Source organism: Vipera ursinii (genome assembly GCF_947247035.1).
Source record: "Vipera ursinii genome assembly, chromosome: 2".
In the NCBI taxonomy this organism is placed as follows: domain Eukaryota; kingdom Metazoa; phylum Chordata; class Lepidosauria; order Squamata; family Viperidae; genus Vipera; species Vipera ursinii.
Window position 1 is genome coordinate 186776403 of NC_139513.1, and position 21944 is coordinate 186798346.

The 21944-nt window shown below is 42.4% G+C and overlaps 1 protein-coding gene across 2 annotated transcripts in view; it reads right to left on the reverse strand.

Annotated features, from left to right (window-relative positions):
* Nucleotides 1-348: 348 nt before the first annotated feature.
* The window catches only part of LOC310636420 (calsequestrin-2-like), a 75495-nt gene continuing 53899 nt past the window's right edge, over nt 349-21944 (reverse strand). For both annotated transcript variants that reach the window (XM_083356234.1, XM_083356235.1), the window contains 4 exons: nt 9785-9839; nt 8902-9002; nt 4087-4161; nt 349-560 (listed from right to left, as the gene is read on the reverse strand). In XM_083356234.1, coding sequence (XP_083212360.1) covers nt 405-560; nt 4087-4161; nt 8902-9002; nt 9785-9839 — 387 coding nt within the window. In that variant the 3' untranslated portion in view covers nt 349-404. The remainder of the gene's footprint in view (nt 561-4086; nt 4162-8901; nt 9003-9784; nt 9840-21944) is intronic.

Consider the following 21944-nt stretch of genomic DNA (forward strand, 5'->3'; position numbering starts at 1 on the left):
TATTTTCTACACCTTGATTTGGCAAGCCATTCTGTTGGGAGTAGTGTAGGACAGAAATGTCCTTGGTAACTCATGAACTATTATATAATCCTGTATTTTCTCTTATTCTTATGAATGAACATATCCATAGATTTAAAGTTTCCTGCAGAGACCATAAACGCTTAGCTTACACAATTTTAAAAAAATTTCTGACTTACTGTAGGTATGGAGTACACATTGTAGAAGCCAGAAGGGGGAAGATAGTATTTGGGAAGAGGAACAAATAAAAGAGATCAAGACTATGAATTTTCAATGACCTTTAGAAGACACAAAGAACAGTATTTTCCCTTTAGAAGGGAAACACTTTAAGGCATAGTATTTTTAGGCACACAGATTTTAGTGTACAGTATTTGATGAGCTATAACTTAATCATCGTCATCATCATCGTCATCATCATCATCATCAATATCATCATCTTCTGTGTTTATTTTGCCGGAAAGCACATCTTCTATCCAATCTTCTAATTCCTCAACTGTAGGGAGTTCATCATCATCCCTGATGTCCATCCAGACACTGTCAGCCTGAAAGGAAGGGTGAACATTTTCTTCATGGAACATTGGGAGTTTTTGGAGCAAAATATGTTTAAATCTTAAATCTTTCCCAATTATTTATAAAGTGGGAGTTTAAGAAACTGGAGCATAAAGGAAAAATCATTTGTGGATTCCATTATACACCTCCTCCCAATAAACTGAATACAAAACCTTTCAAATATAAGTAGTAACACTACAAACTTTCAGATGTAAGTAGTAATACTACATGATCATATGATATATGTTAACAAATAAAAATTAAAAATAATCATTTTTAAAATTATAATATTGTTAAGATATACATGCTAAAATAAAATTCCTTTGAATTATTCCAGAAGTTTGGGATAATCACAACTGTTGATCAACACTAAACAGAAGGAGAATAGAGGATATGTTGCCCATCTTCTTTCTGAGACACCCTTTGCCTTTCCCGACACCTCTCTTTTTGTTTCTCACTCTTATTATCTTGACATTTTTTCCAGAACACTATACAGAGGGAAGATAATCTTCCCAGAAGTTTCACAACAGATCTTCTGAAGGGGGCTTTTAAAATTAAGTCAAGGATCAGAAAATGCCTATTTCTATTCCTTGACAGGCATCCATCATTGAGGAGCTGACTGTCACAAGAAATACAGATAGTCCTCAACTTAACAACCATTCATTTAGGGGCCATTCAAGGTTATAATGATGAAGAAAAAAATGACTTGTGATCAGTCACATGATCAAAATGCAGGCCCTTGGCAACCGAAACGGATTTATGATGATTGCAGCATCAAAGGCTCATATGATTTCTATTTGAGACCTTTCCATCTAGCTTCCAATAGGCATATTCAATGGAGAGAGTTAGATTTGTTTAACAACAGTGTGCTTCACTTAATGACCATGGTGATTTACTTAATGACCATGACAAAAAAGGTCACAAAACTAGATGTGACTCACTTAACAACTGCCTTGTTTAGTGATGGAAGTTTCAGTCCCAATTGTAGTTGTAGGTTGATGACTACCTGCATATGTCAGGGAAGCCCAACTAGTACAATAATGATTATTTCAACTCTTCAATTATACTTGAAGAGGAATATAGTGCTAACCTAAATGAAACATTCTCTGAGGTATCCATTAAATTAACATATTTTGGTTATTATTGTATTAACCAATTTTGAGATGAAAAGCAGCTAATTTCACTGTTTTAGGACAAATTGCCTCTGGTTTAAAAGGATAAAACATTCAAGTTCAGTATTTTAAAGGTCACATAAATAATTATTTAGAAAAGTATTTGAGGCAATTGCTGTTGTCTATTTCAGGGTTTTTCAACCTTTTCACCTATTGTACTACTTTTAGGATATGGCAATATCCGTGTACCACCAGATGCCTAGCAAGGTGTCAAATACGTGATGACCAAAAAAAAAAAAGGAAAAAAGTGATAAAGTATAGGTAGTTGTGGACTTACAACAATTCACTTAGTGACTGTTTGAAGTTACAACGGCACTGGAAAAAGTGACTTATGGCCATTTTTCACACTTATGACCATTGCAGCATCCCCAGGGTAATGTGATTTACATTTGGATGCTTGGCAGAGCAGTGGGCTAATGCCTCCTTAAGTAACACCAGCTGCCTGCAATTAGTGCAGGTTCGCATCCCACCCGGCTCAAGGTTGACTCAGCCTTCCATCCTTCCGAGGTAGGTAAAATGAGGACCCAGATTGTTGGGGGCAATAAGCTGACTTTGTAATAATGCCGCTTGGGGGGGTGGGACGAAAGCCCTAATAAGCAGGCATATACATAGAATGAAGGCTATTGCTAAGCACATTGATTTATGCTTAGATTGTAAGCCGCCCTGAGTCTTTGGAGAAGGGCGGGATATAAATGGGATTAAAAAAATACTGATTCATATTTGTGATCACCTTTTGCAATTTTTTGACAAGCAAAGTCAATGGCTGGAGGGTGGGCATGGCCAGCTCAACATCACTCAGGTCGCGGGGTGCCTGTGGGGGATGCGGGCAGGGCTGTGGGGGGGGATCTTTGAGTCTCTGGTTAAATGTTATTTCCTCAAGAGATGCCTTATGGGAATTGTAGTCTAGCTGTATAGTGAATACCGTGCTTTCTCGTTAAGTGGGTGGAACTTTATTACAGGATTTCCTGGCTGTGTGCCAGGTTGGTAACTTCTTTGTTCTAACCAACTATGCAACATGCGTGACTAACAGCTGTAATCCAGTATAGCTGGGATGGGGAAATCACTCCTTTTTTACCTACAAAAATGACAGAAATGATTGTACCGGACCAGTCTACAGCAAAATAAGTTTGCCTAGATTATCTGGAAATAAAACTCTCTGAACCATCTATTTTCATTGAGTTATATTGAATGATTTCTGAAATCTAATTAATTAGTTTTGGGAGTTATCACAGTAACATCTTATATATAATGAACAGAGTACTACAACCACACAGCCCAAGAAAAAAAATGCTCATCTACAAAATCTATAATGCAAGGACTGTAAAAGCTTATTTATAGAGCAGACAGGCAGAAGACCAGCAAAGTGAATCTATGAACACCAACTCTTTTTCCCCCCCACAACCCTGTAATGCCTTGTTTCGGGGTGGGGTTGAGTGACTGAGGGGAGCTGAGTGTTTACTGGCCGGATGTCCTTCCTGACATCTACACAGAGTTCGCAGTAAATATTTTCTCTTTGCATCCTGACAGAGAAACATCTGTCACTGAGTGGGAGGTGAGTGTCTTCACCTCTAGGTGGCTCAATCTATGAATACCAACTATCAGAAAAATACGATGAAAACTCAATCTTTTAATGAAAAGAAACTATTAGTAGGTTTTGTGTGAATGCATGCTCAGATGTGCACACACCTTCAAATCAGTGATGACTTTCTTTGTTTAAGCATTGTTCAGTTGGTATGTAGTTATTACTTGAATTTTATAAACAACTGTTAATCTCTAGGGCCATCCTTCCAAAGTAAATTCAATTTGAGTACTGCATCCCTTACCCTGCAGAAATACATGGAAAAACCCCTTCAAAACACCACACAGCACTGGCTGCAAATATATAATATTTTGGGCCTGGGGAGTTGGCTTGCAAAAAAGCAGCCAAAATTTTCCTTGTGTAGGTTAGGAAGAAAGAAGGGAAGGCCTTCCTTTGTGAAGTAAAAGTTCTGTCTTCAGTTTGTAGAGCAGACAAAACAGGAATATCTGTAGTTCACTATAATGAATCTTATGCTATTACAATTAACAAGACACAGTAAATATCATGTGTATTTGTCTAAGTTCTTATGCCAATTTATGTGTATACCATGCAAGACAAAGTAACGAGGCTGTGACAATTGTTCTGCTCAACCCCTTAATGGAGCAGTTGAACTTATTATTATATCATCTTAATTATGTCCATCATTTATGCAGAGATGTATTCACACTTCTGTAAGGCAGTGGGATGCTTTAGAGAAAGGACAAGATATGCAAGTAAGCACAAAGCCAGATCCAGTAGCCTTGAAACTATGAGCCAGCTGATACTCACATCAGTGACATTTACCACACCAATTTGTGGCTTGAACAGGTCAATCTTGAATGTCTTTTCCCAGTATGTGATCAGCTGTAGAAGCAAAATAAATAAATAAATAAAGCTTACTTATACTTTCATTCATATTGTGAACTTAAAAAGTTTCAGATTATGACTTAATTTCTACCTAATGGTCAACTACCCATTTGCAGCCAAGATATAGGGGAAGACCAGTCAGTTTTCAGTTTAAAGTTGCTCTCAAACACAATTTTCCATTTCCTGTGGCTTGGAGGATATGTGGAAAAAATATCACTGGGGGGATTTTGAACTGAGCAATAACAGCTGGAAGCTGAAGATATCATAGTAGGAACAGAATCAGTGTCAGTGTCTCCTGATGCATGCAACAAGAAGCTAAGAGGCAGAGGCAAAAAAACAATGCAGCAGGTTTTCTCTGGGATATGGTTCCTTTTAGCATGACTGTCCATCACCGTGCAGGGCTCCATTTCAACAGTGACAAGGGAAGGGAGTAAGCCTTTCAGGGGCAGAAGAGTGTTGGATAGCAGACATCTAGGCCATTTCCTGGTGAAAGGACATAGCTGCAGCACCATGCTGTAGTTTATGCAGTGCAATATTATGGCCTGGTTCACACATAAATGCTGAACCTTTGTGGGCCAGCAATTGTGATTTAGCAGTTCTGATGGCTTGTTCAACACTCTTTCGATAAAAACAAACTTGGATTTAACTTTTAATGCAATCGCATATTAAAAGCACACATTCGGCAATGCAATTTCAAGACACTTCTCTCCCATGCTCATGGCAATTTAAGATCGGTTTTAAAAAACCTTCCAGGCCACAACCATTTTGCAACAGATTTTTGTGTTCTAATTATTGAATAGCACTTCAATGTTAAATATTTATATAACAACTTTAATAAATTGTGTTATATATCAAATATTTTAATGTATGTATTTTAATCATGTTTATCTTCTTTTCTATTTCATTAAATTTTAAAATACACTGAGAAAAAATCAATGGAATTTTTAAAAGTTATATGCTCTCATGTGGAACACATGAGAAAATGTTTCTAGATTGAGTTATTTGAATATTTCCAAAAAGGAAGATGTGTTGAACAAAGAAAGAAAGCTATTGCATAAATAATTGAAAGTCTAACCCTATTTGAATTTTAATATAAGAAAACTGGTTGTGAATATATACAGTAAAACTGCCTTTAATTTTTAAAACATATTTATAAATGACATTGCTACAGCAATGGCAATCTTATACAGTATTTGCAGCAGTTTGCTTTAAATGAAGAAACAACTGCAGCCTAGAACAACACTGTTTGTGTAGGGCTGTCTTATAAATATGCCTTATAAATGCCTTATAAAAGCTGCCTATAGTAGCCCCACAGTGAGATAAGTGGCAAATAAATTTAACAAACAAACAAATAAATAAAATGAAGAAACTTTAATCACTGCAGAAAAAAAGAAAAAGGAGAAATAGGGCTTCTTTTCCCCACTCACAGAACAGTTATCACAAGTTTTGAAAACTGCAGATTTCTACAGATTATAAAGTAGAATGATGTAAAATCAACTGATCCTTGTATTCCTTTTGTGAAATTCAAAAACTTTCTGGAATTGAAAAACACTAGGGGAAAATATTTTATATATGTTTTTAAGTTGTAAGAAATAATAACATATGGGGGACTTCTGGATGGAAAAAATGGAGGACTAACATACAACAAATAGCAAAGATACTGTGGTGGTGGAGACTGGTGACGAGGAGGCAAACCCTGGCCAGCAGAGCTTCTTGGACAAGGAGAAGCCAGGAGATTGCCAGCTTGTGCTTCAGAGGGCAGCTTCTTGCGAGGAAATCCATCAAACCTGGAGACGACACTAAACTGGCAAGAATAGCCAACACCCCAGAAGACAAGCTCAGGATCCAAAAAGATTGTGACAAACTTGAACAATGGGCCCTGTCCAACAAAATGAACTTTAATGTGGAGAAAAGCAAAGTTTTACATTTAGGCAGGAAAAGTCAAAGGTACAAGTACAGGTTAGATGAGACCTGGCTCAAAAACAGTAACTGTAAGAGGGACCTTGGAGTCCTAGTGGACGATCACTTGACTATGAGCCAGCAGAACTTGAACTAAGAAAGTTTAAAACAGATTAAAGGAAGAGCTGAATTTAATATTGGTTTATTAGGATTAATTTAATAAATAATGGATCACAAGTAAGACAATAAGTACTTTTATGAAAGGCTGGAAAAATGAATTGATCATTTATGGATTTGTTGATCAAAAAGGGATGAATATGGACTTCCGGTTTGCTGATACGGCCGTTATGGACGCTTGGAGGATAGCTCTTGTCTTCCATGTCCAGTTTCGCATCTCTGGGGGGCCCTAAAAGGCCCGAAGAGTCGCCTTGGAGAGATGACCAGCAAGAAGGGGCTTTTGCAGAAATTCAGGGGTGCTGCAACTCTCCCGTTGCTTCCTGCATTCCCTTGGAACCAGCGGATGAAAGACCGGCCATAGCAACATGGCCGGTCACTAGGCTGCAGACAGCCAAAGTCATACTTACCACCAGGCAACATTAAAGCAGTGTGGAAGAGACAGGGTAAGATCAACCTCTCTTATACTCCAATCTTCTTTTTTCCACCTAAATAAGCTGGTAAGCACTTTCCCCCCTGCAGAGAGAGAGGGGGAATTTCAACCCTCCCTTCAGAAACAGCAGTGATTGAACTTCCAGGGGTGATTTAAAAAGAAACATTGAAAAATGAATTGGACCTCAACTAGAACTTTATTCCTTTTAAAAAAACTTGTGGACTAAAAGCTTTTGACTATCTACTCTTTACTTCCTATCCTTATTTGAAAACCTGGCTCTGTTCTTCTAAAACAGAAGAAACAAATGAAAAGAATTTTCTATGCTCTTGGGGGACACCTTGTGGCTAAACCTGAAATTGCAATCTGACACCCTAAAAAAAAGAGAGACTTGGTTGACATTTTAGACAAGATAAGACTAACCTTGAGCACCAGATGTGAGAGTACACCATGGAAGAAATACAAAAACAAATTATGTTATGATGAAAATAACCTGCCAAACTTATCAGTTCCTTTCTACAGCCAGTGATGAAATAAGAGCTCTTGGAAAAAAACTAGAAAGCATCTTGAATAAGCAAACTCAATTTGTGACTACAACTAATAATTTATCGGGACAGAACATAACAGAAGAAATTGAACAATCAAATATTCTGACAGAAGATTTAACTACTCAACAAGCACAGATAAGAGAAAACTTGGAGAAAAACCTGACAAAATGGATGGAGGAAAAATTTGTTACATAAAGCGGAAGGAATTTGAAGATCAAAATAAGAAACAGATGGAAGAAAAAATAGATGGTCCAGGACAACAACGTCAAGAGGAGAAAATAATGAGAAGATTTGGTACCTCTATCAGACCCGTCAACCCTTCAAAAATGGAGATTGGAGGGTCACTTCAATATGATACAACACAAGAACTCTTTGATGACCCTGAAGCAAAGAAACAGAAAATGACATGGCAAAGGAAAAAAAGCTAGAAGAAGATTGAAGAAGAATGGAGATATTTAAGAGGCCTGAAACGGAAAATATCTAAATAGACAGGATAGTATTTGGATTATGAATTGTTTTGATGTGCAGATAAAAATATTTGCTAATTAAAAAACTTAGATGCGTGAATATCAAAGTTAAATTGAAATATTGAGCCATTTAAATGAAATTGACTAAGATGTTTACCTGTTAAGAGAATATAACTAATATACTTGGATGTAGTGATAAGAATAAAATTATAAGTCTAAGAATGAGAGAGCAGATACAAAGGAGAAGAGAAAGGACGTATTAAATGTTGAAATGGGAGAAATTTTGGCTATTGAATTTACATTATGTGGAAATTATAATGAAAACAAGAATATTATATTGTATTATTAAGCTGTTGATATGGAAATAAAATAGATAAGATGTGTATCTAGATTATTAGGTATTGGAGAGAGCTGTGATAAGGGGAAGTGGGGTCACTTAGAAATATGAAAATGAGAAACTTCAAATGTTTAACCTTAATATTAATGTAAAATCAAAGCTGGGAAAATTTATAAGGTGATTGACGCTTTATATAAAATATATAAAAGTATTGACAAATGTAAGAAAACCACTAAATAACTGATAGATAAAATAAGAAGTATGTTAATTTAGATACAAGACAATATGTATTAAAGGAAAAAAGAGGAAATATTGGCTACAACAAATTGGAGATTTGTAATAATATGTATTTGTATGAAATGGAACTATTGTAACCCAGACACCACGTTGCTTTTCAAAGGTACAATTGTAATGGAAAATCAATAAAAATTTATAAAAAAAATAAAAATAAAAAGGGATTAACATGGCTAGAAGAGAATCATGTAATTTTAAAGAGGGAGGAGAGATAATACATTTGTAACTGCTGTAAACTGCTGTATATTTTCCTTTTTTCTATCTGCATTGTTTCTTATATTTTTTTCTTTTCCTAATCTTACACTATATAATTTCATGTTTGCCTTTTACATATGTAAAATTCTCCAATGATAATTATATATAAAAAAGAAATACTAGAATATATGCATTCAAATTAATACTTACAAATTTGAAAGTCATATATTAAATTCATTGTGGAATTTTTTCTTGATGGTAGTACACAAATAATTCAATTGATTGCAATTCTTTGCTCTCTATTATACATGGAATGTCTATGTACTTCTACATATATATGAATGTAAGTGTGTAAAATTGAGAAGGGATCAGCTGGGAGAAAGGGCTACTTACCAACGGAAAATCATCAGGATCAATCCAGACAATGCTTAGATCAGGATTATCAGTGTTGTCTTTAGCAACCTGTTTGACAATTTCCAGGAATTCAAAGCCATCTGAAATTATAATAACAGTTAAGTGATAGTTTTGTGGGATTGCTCTGCAGAAGAATACTTAGGGTGTTTATAGTAATCAGACAAGAATAGCAAGTTCCAAGCAAGTACAATCAGGTAAGAGAAGGTGGTGTCAGTTCACCATTTCTCAGTTCCCCCATTTCACTAGTGGTTCACTGTCTGCTTTCAAATTTGTGTGGTACCTGCCAAATCCTTTTTGTAGACACTAAACTTTGAATTCATCCCACTCAGAACTGGAATGGAAGATTTCTGGTGAAGAATGTTTTTTCCCATTTTAATGTTAGACATACTGTATCACAGGGGAGGAAATGACCTCAGAAAGAGAGTGAAGATGGTTCCAGAGGAACCAGAGGAGGAGAACAGCTAGCAATAAATCAGTGATTAAAGTATTATTGCAAATGAAACATTTCATAGATTAAGCTGAAAATGCCCAGAAAAATGGTTTGTATTTCAAAATCTGATTCCTTAATTAAATTCCTTTTAGCATTTATTTGCATAAAGAAAAAATGCAAAAAAAATACATCCACCTTCCCTCCTCTAAAACCATGTGAGTATACTGTATATGCTTGTCTTTTGAGCTAACTTCTCCTACATCTGAAGAATGGAACATAGTTCATGGAGGTGAATACCTATAATCAGCATACATTTTGACATCATTGGACACTTTCTTGTAATAGACAGATGGCAGACAGAAAGTCATCCCCTGAGAGCAATGTTTTATGTTCTTTACACAAAGACCTGCAACAACCCTATGCGTTTTGTACCTGGATCATCTTTTTCAGCAAATGCCACAATGTGAATTCCATCTAGATCATCCTCCTGTATGCAAGAAACATGTTTTGATGAGTCCACATCATTAATTGTGAAGCATACAATACCACCAAAACATACATACACCACACACTGCTATTCCATGGTTCCAAATTGCTTTTACAAGATAGAGACAGAACTTAGGAATAGAAAATAGAAGTATTGGTTATGTTTATCCTGAAAATGAGAAGACCGTAGGGAGAGTTGGAAGGAACCTTTAAGGTCTTTTAGACCAGCCCCCTGTTCAAGCAGGGAAGCCTATACCATTCTAGATAAATGGTTGTCCAATCTATTCTTGGATATCTCCATTGAAGGAGCACTCACAATTTCTGGAGGCAAACCATTCCATTGTTTTCACTGTCAATAAATTTCTTTTTAATTCTAGGTTGAATCTCTCTTCAATAATCTTTCATTACTTACTCCTGTTACTTCTTGCTCTGCCCTCAGGTGCTTTGGAGAACAGATCGATTCTTAAGTATTGGAAGACTGTTTCATGTCAACCCCAGTCCTTCTCTTTGCTAAATTAGACATACCAAGTTCCTGCAACTGTTCATTGTACAATTTAACCTTCAGACCCCTTATCTTCATTGCTTTTCTCTGCACTTTTTTCTAGAGTTTCAATATCTTTTTTGTATCATGGCAATTAAAACTGGAAGTGTGATCTTACCAGTGCAATATAAAGTAGTACTAGCATTCCACATGATCTTGATACTATCTCTCTGTTGATGCAGCCTATGACTGCGTTGACTTTTTTTGGCAGCTGCAGCACACTCATACTTAAGCAGTTGTCCACTAGGATTCTTAGATCCATTTCACAGTTACTGCTTTTGAGACAGGTACCACATATTATAAACCATGGGTCGGCAACCCGTGGCTCTGGAGCTGCACATGGCTCTTTCAGCCGTCTCCTGCGGCTCCCAGTCCTACGTCATGTGCAGTCCAAAAAAACAAAAGTGGGACTAAAGTTCAACTTCTCATGGAAAAAAAACTTGCGAAGCTTGAATTGATTGGTTGAAATTCTTTGGTTTGTGGGACTTCCCACAAGCTGTTTGTGGGACTGCCCACAAACCACTTTTCTTCCTCGGACTGCATGTGGTGGCAACGGAGGAAGAGATAGGAGGACTGCTGGAAAGGTGAGTGGGTCAGTCAGATGGGGCGTGCCAGGGAGGGGGAGTTGTGTGTGTGTGTGTGTGTGTGTGCACACGCACGGCACCTCCAAATCCGTTCATTCCCAAGGTTTCTTCCCAGTGAGGAGGGTCTGCTAGAAAGAGGGATTTAGCAGCTTGGTTGGTCAGCTCACAAGCTTTCTCTTACCAGTTTTGTTGGATGAGGAAAGATGCAATCCCATTTCCCGATCTGTACCCTCCCTAATACCCATTGGGCACCACTGTGTCCATTAGAAGGAAAGAAACCAAAAGCCACCCCTTTCACGTTCCTCCTTCCAAGCAGGGAACCTTTTGGGAGAGGAAAGGGTGAAGCAAACACACCTCTCCCCCAACCATTCCTTGCAGAAGAAACTAAGACTGATCAGCCGCATTTATTAGGAAGCTGCCCCTCTATTCTGGAGAGCCAGCAGAGCCAGTGGCGAGAGAGATGCTGGAGGTCTGCTGCATCTCCGTCAGCCTCCGTGTCCCCCGCAGAAACAAATTCCTGTGCTGGCCCCCATGGCAGCAGCGAGCCCCAAGGACCAGGCAATTGGTCCGGCGGTGGCGGCTGCTGTTGGGTTGACCTAGTGCGCTCACTGAGAGACGCTGCAGGTGCTCCAGGCTCAGTGTGGTAGTTGCCGTACTCGCCGTCATTGGCGGCTGTGGCGGCAGGAGCAGCACCACCACCTGCCTGCTGGGCAGAAACAACAGGAAGGCGGTGGCGGCTGTTGGGGCAGCCTAGTGCCGGTAGGCAGTACTCGGTAAACAGGCATGGGTGATGCACCGGCAGCTCCCACACCTCCAAGTACCAGGCAGTGCTGCCCAGACACACCGCTGCTCCTGCTGCCACAGCCACCAAAGACGGCTTCCTGTTTCTTCCGCCCGGCAGGCAGGTGGTGCTGCCGCCACAGCTGCCAAAGACAGTGAGCGCAGTGGCTACCATGCCGGGCCTGGAGTACCTCCAGAGTCTCAGCGAGCACACTACGCTGCCCCAACAGCAGCTGCCACCACCAGAACGATTGCCTGGTCCTTGGGGCTCGCTGCTGCCATGGGGGCTGGCACGGGAATTTGTTTCTGTGGGGGAGGTGGAGGCTGACGGAGATGCAACCAACCTCCAGCATCTCTCTCGCTGCTGCCTCCACCACTACTGTCGTTGGCTTCTCCTATGGCCGAACCCGGGCAGCCTCCTCCACCCCCAGCAGTGGCATCCGGGGATTCTCTGGTTTCATCAGAACCAAGCAGCAAGTGGAAAAGTTAGCAGTAGCAGCACTACTAGACGCCAAAGGCGCATGGAACGCTGTTACCTTTCTTGGGTGAATTCTCTCCCCTTGAGGTTTTTAAGCAATAGCAATCACTATTAGACTTAGATACCACTTCACAGTGCTTTACAGCCTTAAAGGTAAAGGTAAAGGTTCCCCCGCACATGCGTGCTAGTCGTTTCCGACTCTAGGGGGCGGTGCTCATCTCCATTTCAAAGCCGAAGAGCCAGCGTTTGTCCAAGGACGTCTCTGTGGTCATGTGGCCGGCATGACTAGATGCCAAAGGCGCACGGAACGCTGTTACCTTCCCACCGTAGTGGTCCCTATTTTTCTACTTGCATTTTTACGTGCTTTCGAACTGCTAGGTTGGCAGAAGCTGGGACGAGTAACAGGTGCTCACTCTGTTACGTGGCACTCAGGATTTGACCCGCCAAACTGCCGACCTTCTGATCAACAAGCTCAGCGTCCTTGCCCCCAACAATCTGGATCCTCATTTTACTGACCTCGGAAGGATGGAAGGCTGAATCAACCTTGAGCTGGTGAGAATCGACTATGGTGCTGGAGAAGACTCCTGCGAGTCCCTTGGATTGCAAGGCGATCAAACCGGTCAGTCCTAGAGGAGATCAACCCTGACTGCTCTTTAGAAGGCCAGATCCTGAAGTTGAAATTCAAATACTTTGTCCACCTTATGAGAAGGAAGCACTCACTGGAGAAGAGCCTAATGCTGGGAAACAACAACTGCATTCTAATCACTGCACCACCAAAGCTGAGAGGCTCAGCTGAGGCCAGATGGCCATTTCCTTGAGAATATATGTGGTGCACTGAGCTGGAGGTTCTTTTGAACCTAGATATTCTATGAATTTAAATTACCTAAATCATTGCAATTGGTGATTACAGAGATCAAATGAAGTTTTCTCTTTCTGGATTAATGTTCAGTTACTTTATAGTAAACATAATTTTGTCATTTAAGAGATTTTTGTTGTTGTTAGCTGCGAAGTCATGTCTGACCCATTGCGACCCCATGGACAATGTTCCTCCAGGCCTTCCTGTCCTCTACCATCTTCTGGAGTCCATTTAAACTCATGCCTACTGCTTCAGTGACTCCATCCATCCACCTCATTCTCTGTCGTCCCCTTCTTCTATTGCCCTCAATCTTTCCCAGCATTAGGCTCTTCTCCAGTGAGTCCTTCCTTCTCATTAGATGGCCAAAGTATTTGAGTTTCAGCTTCAGGATCTGCCCTTCTAAAGAGCAGTCAGGGTTGATCTCCTCTAGGACTGACTGGTTTGATCGCCTTGCAGTCCAAGGGACTCGCAGGAGTCTTCTCCAGCACCATAGTTCAAAGGCTTCAATTCTTTGGTGCTCAGCCTTACTTATGGTCCAACTTTCACATCCATACATTGCAACTGGGAAAACCATAGCCTTGACTATACGCACTTTTGTTGTCAGGGTGATGTCTCTGCTGTTTAGTGTGCTGTCTAGATTTAAGATATTTAGGGTTAAAATAATAATAAAAGGAGAAAGAAGAAGTTTCCTGACAATCAGAAGAATTAATCAATGGGATGGCTTACCTCCATTGATTGTAGCTGCTTCATCACTGGAGGTTTTTAACAAGAGACTACTCAGCTATTTGTCTAGAATAGTATAATGTCTCCTGCTCCAGCAGGGGGTTGGACTAGAAGATCTCCAAAGCCTTTCCAACTCTGTTATTCTCTTTTCTGTATTCTGTAAAGGTGACTTGTGAAAAAGTGATATTAAAAATCAAGTCTGGGACAGATTTTGTTCCAAAAAATAGCATCCAAACCTTGGGCAGCTGGGTTCAGTAAAATTATATTGGCAAAAGTCCCCGGAGTTGGCAGAGAGGATATTTATTGTGCACCTGCTACAAACGTCATCTTGGAATTATACCATGGAAAACCCTCATGTTCCTTGTGTCCCACCAATCCCAGCTTTCAGTTTCAATTGGTATTAATGCAAGAGGAAAAAAATCCATCTAAATGCTAATATCTTTCCCCTCTGAGTCCAAAAGTGACAGAACCCGATAAAATGAAGAATTAAAAGAATAAGTGGAAAATATTGGTGGAAGGGTGGGAGAGAGAGATTGTAAGACCAAGTCTTCCACAGGGGAGTCTGAGAGGGAAATTTAAAGTAGATTTATGACTGAAATTGGCACAAAAGTAGTCCAAGATAGTGTGGCCTTCTGTGCTTCTTTCTTGTTTTCCCCATACTCCCCCACTCAATCTCCAGCTGTCTTAACATAAGCACAATGCCAGAGTCAATAACTCATTAAACAAAAGAGCCAGCTCTTCTCTCCAGTGCAGTGGAAATTTTTCTCCAGGTTCTTGTAGGGTGTATATAATTATGTGCCAGAGACTATAGACTGCTGTTCAATTCAGTGGCAACAAAGCAAAACTCTATCTACCACACTGACCTGCACATTCACAGTTGAAATGATGTTTTAGTGAGTCAATCTACCCATTCCAATCCCTATGTGATCTACTCTGATTGACAATCATTCCAGATGTTTTCAGGCAAAAGTCTTATCAAGCCAAAATCACTTAACTGGAAGTGATAAAGTTTGCACCTCAGATCTTCAGTATCCAAAACAGAAATACTTTGCCTGTGAGTTCAAATTATACCTTATGTGAATGGTATAACAGAAATTTTCACATTCTAGGATCGTCTCCTCCTTCCCATTCTCTTCGAAATACAAGTAAGAGGGTGAATTAAGCCATCTCCATCTATTATTTTGGATGAAATGTCTAGCTGCTATTTGTGTTAAGAAAATAATGTGCTCCCATTCTTTGCCATTGGAAGTTTTGCCCTCTCTGTGTGTGGATTTTCTACTTACCATCTATGCAATGCAAGGTGCCAGACCTCTTTAGACAGCCCCTGTGAACATTCTCCCCATTGCAGAAGCTGTAATGTATTGGGCTTTGTTTGACTTAAGCATATCACATGGGGTTAATTGCTGGAAGGTTGCTTAAGCAGGGAAGCTGGCTAACGGCTTCCCTGCTTAACCCATCTCCAGCGCCGCCATTGGCTGCCTCTAGGGTGGCAACAGGTTGCTTTAAACCTATTGGCCATCGCTTAGAGGCCAGGGTATAAATTGCTGCATTCACAGTCCTGTTCCTCAGTTCAGTTCCTGCAACCAAATAAAGAATGATTCTTGCTGAACTCACTCGCTTTGTCTCGTCAATCAAGCAACGAACCTAGTATCTAACACTGGCGACAAAGGTGGCATCCTGCTCCTCCAACTGAGCTGAAGAGTCACTAGGGGAGAGGCTGAACACGCCTGGTGGGAAAAGCAATTCACCCTCCCTGCGGTCGGCTTAGCACAGCCACGCTAGCGACCACATGCCCAGAGGACCAGTCCCTGGGCAACAGAGGAACAGAACAAGAAGACAACGAGCCCCAGCCGCAAAGAACAGCAGAAATGGCAAAGGTCGGAAAGCTGGAAGAATTTGACATAGATCACCCGGAAAGATGGTCTTCATATCTATACAGGGTCGAGAACTATCTACGGGCAAATCAAGTTGCCGAGGATGGCCTGAAGGCTGCTACGCTCCTGTATGTGTGCGGCCTAGCCACGTTAAACATCACAGAGAACTTGTTCGCGTCAACACCATTGGAGTCCGTAACATTCACGGACTTGAAGAAAAGGCTCGGAGACCACTTCCAGCCCAAGCTGTTGGTAATTGCTTGGCACCATGCATTCAAAAAGAGAGTTTAGCAACCAGATGAAACAGCATCTGAATTCATCGCGGCGTTGAGGCAGGCCACACGCCTGTGCCAGTTCTCTGATGTCGAGGAGAGGCTACGAGACTGGCTTGTCTGCGGTCTCTGGAATCGAGAGTTACAGCAAAAACTCTTCGCCAAAGTGACTCTGTCATTCCCAGATGCGCTGAAAGAGATAATGGCGAACGAAGCCACCGGCGGGGCCATACGAGCCATGTGGCCCACCAAAACAGCACAGCACAAGGAAGCCGTCCACCATGAGGATGCCGAACACACAGAAGACCCTGAAGACAACACAGAAGTTGACAAGCTACAAAGACACAACAACCAACAGCGTCACAGCAACAAACAACAAGGGGTGACTTACAAGGCAGATCCCTTCCTTAGGTGTCCAGGGTGTGGCAGCTGCCACCAACGCATGGACTGTAGGTTCCAGACAGCCACATGCTGGGCCTGCAGAAAGACTGGCCACATCGTGTCCATCTGCAGAAGTCGCCAGAGGGACTGGCAATCGAATTGCCAGTCGGACATTCCGACTAGGAGAGGTACCAGGGCCCCGGGACAGTATAGCATGGGGTTTTGCTCCAGCTGCAGAAGCATTTGCCGTATGGGAGCTCGCCACCCTATTAAGCTGAAGTTTAGACTTCAGGTGGAGCTGCAAGGGGTCCCTTGCAAGATGGAGCTGGACACGGGCTCAGCCATATCCATTATTTCACTTGAGACATTTAATTTTGTTTGCAATCGCAGTAAGAGATGGGCCAAGCTGAGGCCATCTGACATTATACTAACTGATTTCCAGAATTCTAGAGTCACAGTAAAGGGTGAGGCCACACTAGCCATTAAATTTAAGGGGTTTTCTGAGCATCCGGATGTTGTCGTAGTAGGGGGTCAGCGAACGAGCCTGATCGGGCTCGATTGGTTTGATGCACTAGGCATCCAAGTAACCGGAATCAACTGGATGCAAGTCGTTAGCCTAGCGACAGTTTGTGAGGAATTCGCAGACGTGTTTGACTAAGCCCTGGGAACATACACGGGCCTGCCAATAACATTTAAACTAGATCCTACTGTAGTACCGGTTAGGATTAAACCTCGTAGAGTGCCATTTGCTTTTAAACACAAGATAGACACTAAGTTAGATAAACTTGTAGAACAGGGAGTACTTCAGCCAGTAGATGGGGTGAATGGGAGACCCCAATCATCACACCACTAAAGCCAATGGGGAGGTTAGGATCTGTGCCGATTAAAGGTAAAGGTAAAGGTTCCCCCGCACATGCGTGCTAGTCGTTTCCGACTCTAGGGGCCGGTGCTCATCTCCGTTTCATAGCCGAAGAGCCAGCGCTTGTCCGAGGACGTCTCCGTGGTCATGTGGCCGGCATGACTAGATGCCAAAGGCACACGGAACGCTGTTACCTTCCCACCGGAGTGGTCCCTATTTTTCTACTTGCATTTTTACATGCTTTCGAGCTGCTAGGTGGGCAGAAGCTGGGACAAGTAACAGGCGCTCACTCTGCTACGCGGCACTCGGGATTCGACCCGCCAAACTGCCAACCTTCCGATCGACAAGTTCAGCGTCCTAACCCACTGAGCCACCGCGTCCCTTCTGTGCCGATTACAAATGCACAATTAATCATGCACTCAAACAGCATGCGTATCTGGTACCAGTAGTAAGCCACATCCTGGCGTCTTTGCAAAGTGGTACAATTTTTGCAAAATTAGATTTGGCTCAGGCCTACCAACAGCTTCCTGTTGACGAGGCCACAGCCATGGCACAGACAATTGTAACCCACAGGGGGGCATTTAAAGTAAAACGCATGCAATTCAGGGTCAGCGTAGCCCCCAGGATTTTTCAAGGCATTATGGAGCGGATGCTCAAGGGCATTCCAGGGGTTGCCCCTATTTTGATGATGTGCTCATTGCCGGTGAGTCCACTGAGGTGCTAGCAAGGAGGCTCAGAGCCATCCTTCAAAGGCTGTGTGAAGCAGGCCTCAAGCTTAAAAAGAATAAGTGTAGCATTGGAGTCCCTTCAACTGAGTTCTTGGGTGTCTGTATCGATGCTGATGGCATCCACCCGGCTGAGTCAAAAGTGAAGGCCTTCCAGATGGCACCCAGCCCCAAAATGAAGGGCGAGCTTCAGGCATTCCTAGGCCTCCTAAATTTTTACCATGCATTCCTTCCTAACAAGGCCACAGTGGCAGAGCCGTTACACTGGCTCTTGGACAAAAATACTAAGTGGAAGTGGACTAGTGTTCACGAAAGAAGTTTTCAGGAATTGAAGTTTCTACTATCCGTTAGTTCAACGATCACTCATTTCAAGGAATCAATGCTGGTATGCCTAGCGTGTGATGCTTCCCCATACGGGGTGGGGGCTGTCCTAAGTCACTTGGAGAGTGATGGAACTCAAGTTCCGATTGCTTTTTATTCCAGGACACTGTCCTCCGAAGAGCATAATTATGCACAAATTGACAAGGAGGCATTGGCCATAGTAGCTGGAGTAAAAAAATTCCACGACTACTTATACGGCAGGGACTTCACAGTCTTCACAGACCATAAACTGCTATTGGGGTTATTTACTACAGACAGACAGACATCTTATCCCCTAGAATGCTAAGATGGTCCATTTTTTTTATCAGCTTACAGCTTTAAGCTAATTCACAAACCCGGCAAGGATATGGGCCATGCAGATGGCCTGAGCAGACTTCCACTGCCTCAAATTGAGCCAGATCCAGCCCCAGTGGCCTGCGTTTTGTCCATTCAGGACTTGCCGGAGTTTCCCCTCCATGCAGGGGACATAGCCGCAGAAACGGCAGCAGATAAGACTCTAAACAGAGTGCTATTTTGGGTCCACATGGGAGAAAAGCCCAGCTCCTGAGTTCCAGAGCTACTTCACAAGGAGACATGAGCTCTCAGCTCATAAGGGTTGTATTCTTTGGGGGAGCAGGGTCATTGTCCCCACATCATTAAGGGACAGGGTATTGCAATCGCTTCATGAAGATCATCCAGGTATTGTTCACATGAAGGCTTTGGCACGAAGCTACTTATGGTGGTCAGGATTAGATAAAGCCATTGAGGCTCAATACATGGGTGTTACACATGCCAGCAGTCTAGGCCTGAAATGCCGCACACTCCCGTCCACAGGTGGGAGGAGACACACACCCCCTTGTCGAGGATTCATATAGACTTTGCTGGACCCTTTCAGGGACAGCTCTTTCTTATAGTGGTCGACAGCCACTCTAAATGGCTGGAAATTATACCAATTGCAAATATGACTACTGCTAGCACCATCCATGTGCTTAGGAAACTGTTTGCAATGCACGGGCTACCAGACGTCGTAGTGTCCGATAATGGGGCCCAATTTACTGCGGCAGAACTTCAGGCCTTCCTGAGGGCAAACCTCATTAGGCATGGGACATCGGCTCCATTTCACCCATCTAGTTATAGTCAAGCCAAACGAATGGTGTGCACCATGAAAGAATCATTGAAATGCATAGTGACTTGGGACTGGCACCACAGACTGGCTGACATTTTGCTCTGCCAACACTCCACACCGTGCACAGCAATGTGCAAAAGCCCAGCAGAGCTGCACTGGGGGAGGCGACTAATCACGAAACTGGACAGGTTGCACCTAGACCGGGTGTCATCTGAGGCCTCTCACCCCAAACCCCAGAGGTGTCTGCAGGTGGGCGACGGGGTGTGGGCCCAGAACTATGGGCATGGGAACTTGTGGGTGCCAGGGAAAACCACCATCGGGCCCTCTCTCATATGAAGTGGGCCTAGAGGGCCGGCGAGTCATTTGTCGCCATATCGATCAGCTTAGAAAGCATTTTCCAGAATAGCCACAAAGCGAGGACTTCATCCCAGGTCCCATCCATGGACCGCAAACCGGCAGCCAGGCCAACCAATCCATATGTCCCAAGCAGTCAGAGCAACAGGGAGGTGGCCATAGGGGGGCAAAGCCCAGGAGTGCAACATGGGGCCTCTGATGGAAAAAGCCAACCAGAACACTACAGCTGCTGTGCTAACTCTGCAGAACGATTGGACTTTGGAGTGGGCCTACCAGAAATGGCCAGCCAGAGAATTCCAAGTCAGCCAGACTCACTTGAACCTATGGACCCTGGTCTACCCAGCCCAGCGAGCAAGCTGGTAGACCGGGGAGTGCCTGGCTCTCCCAGGCAATCCACGAGGGTTCGCAAACCTCCTGTGTATCTACAAGATTTTGTTCCAAAATAACTGAGCTACAATGTTGTATGTGTCATTGAATTGCTGCTAGCCAGGAGAGCCTCTATATTAGCAAGTACGATAATGTATACGTGCATACTATTGCTGTATCGTTGTAAAACTTGTAATTGCTGTAATAATTCCTTTGTTGTTATAATGTGTGTACATTCTAGGGGGTGGGGTGTAATGTATTGGACTTTGTTTGACTTAAGTATATCACGTGGGGTTAATTGCTGGAATATTGCTTAAGCAGGGAAGCTGCTAGTTAATGGGTAACACTCTGCATTGCTTCTGTTAGATACTGGGTTCATTGCTTGATTGATGAGACGAAGTGAGTGAGTTCAGCAAGAATCATTATTTATTTGGTTGCAGGAACTGAACTGAGGAACAGGGCTGCAAATGCAGCAATTTATACCCTGACCTCTAGGTGTCGGCCAATAGGTTTAAAGCTGTTCCCAAGCTGATTCTCTTCTGGATCAATTGTCAAAAATCTCAAATTTTGATCTAAGGTGCCAGAGCAACTTGGAGCTTGTAGACAAGACACAATCCTATTGGTGGGAAGTACTACTTCTCCCTCCCTTCCTCACCATTAACAAGCTATCTCAGGACCCCAGGTGCCCTTGCACTAGATTTCTTAGTGGCAGCCAGCAAATTTTTTGTTTTTTTATTTTGCCTCATCCCAAAGCAAGCACATCAGAACAAGGGCTCAGAGGAAGGTCTTTGAGGATATTCCCTCACTGACCAGCTCAGGTGAATGCTTGCAACAGCCACAGGAGGGACAATGAAGTAGGGAAAATGAGGCAACATAAAAGAAATTATAAGAAATCTGATAAAATGAAGACAGGAGCTGTTGAGTCTTAACTTCAGCAAGGAGAGAAGAAAACTGAGGAGCCAGGGATGTGCAATTTCTTGTGGGAAGTGGAAATATTCTATATGTGAGGGGGAGCATTCTGGAGGGAAGGGAAGCAATTTTGTAGCTATAATAAATAGAGATGGAAGTTATATCTATCTCTTATCCCAAAGGTGCTTTTTCAAGAGGTAACTGTACTTTGTTTTTCCTTGAAGATGCTTCACTTCTCATCCAAGAAACTTCTTCATTTCTGACTCAAGAACTGAAGAAGCATCTTGGATGAGAAGCAAAATGCCTATGAGAAGCACCTTTGGGACAACCATGACCTAGATAACTGAGAATCTCCATAGACATATTTTATATAGTGGTTTAAGTCAATGGGTAAGGAGCAACACAGCATCAAATCATCTCTTTATTGCCTCCTAAAAACAACTGCTCAGCTACAGGTAATGGCCGGTACTTATACACATAAGCTCTCTGGTGTTCCTCCAATTACCTGCCTGAATTCTCCCACCCCAAATACAAATGTCCCTGCTGAAACTGTTGGGACTGAGTGTTAAGCTAGCCCCTGAGGGCTAGCCTCGGCTTGGCAGGAAATGCCTACTTAGCTTCTCCACAATAGGTGAGGGTCCATGGCTTGCATCATTACATTCTAGTACATAACACCCTTCCCCCTTAGATGGCCGTCATCCTCAGTCTATTCAGTACTCGTAGTCCTTGAGGTAGGCTGGGGGACCGCACATCCTATTGGACTGGCGCAATGCCGGGGAATCACCCATCTCAGGGGACGTATGATCCTGCCCCGGTCCACCAGACTCACACTGCCTGTTCATGTCGCCTGCAGCCACCAATGCCTCTCCTGGCTCTCATGTCTCTGTTTTGCCGGACATTCTGGAGCTGCAGAATTTC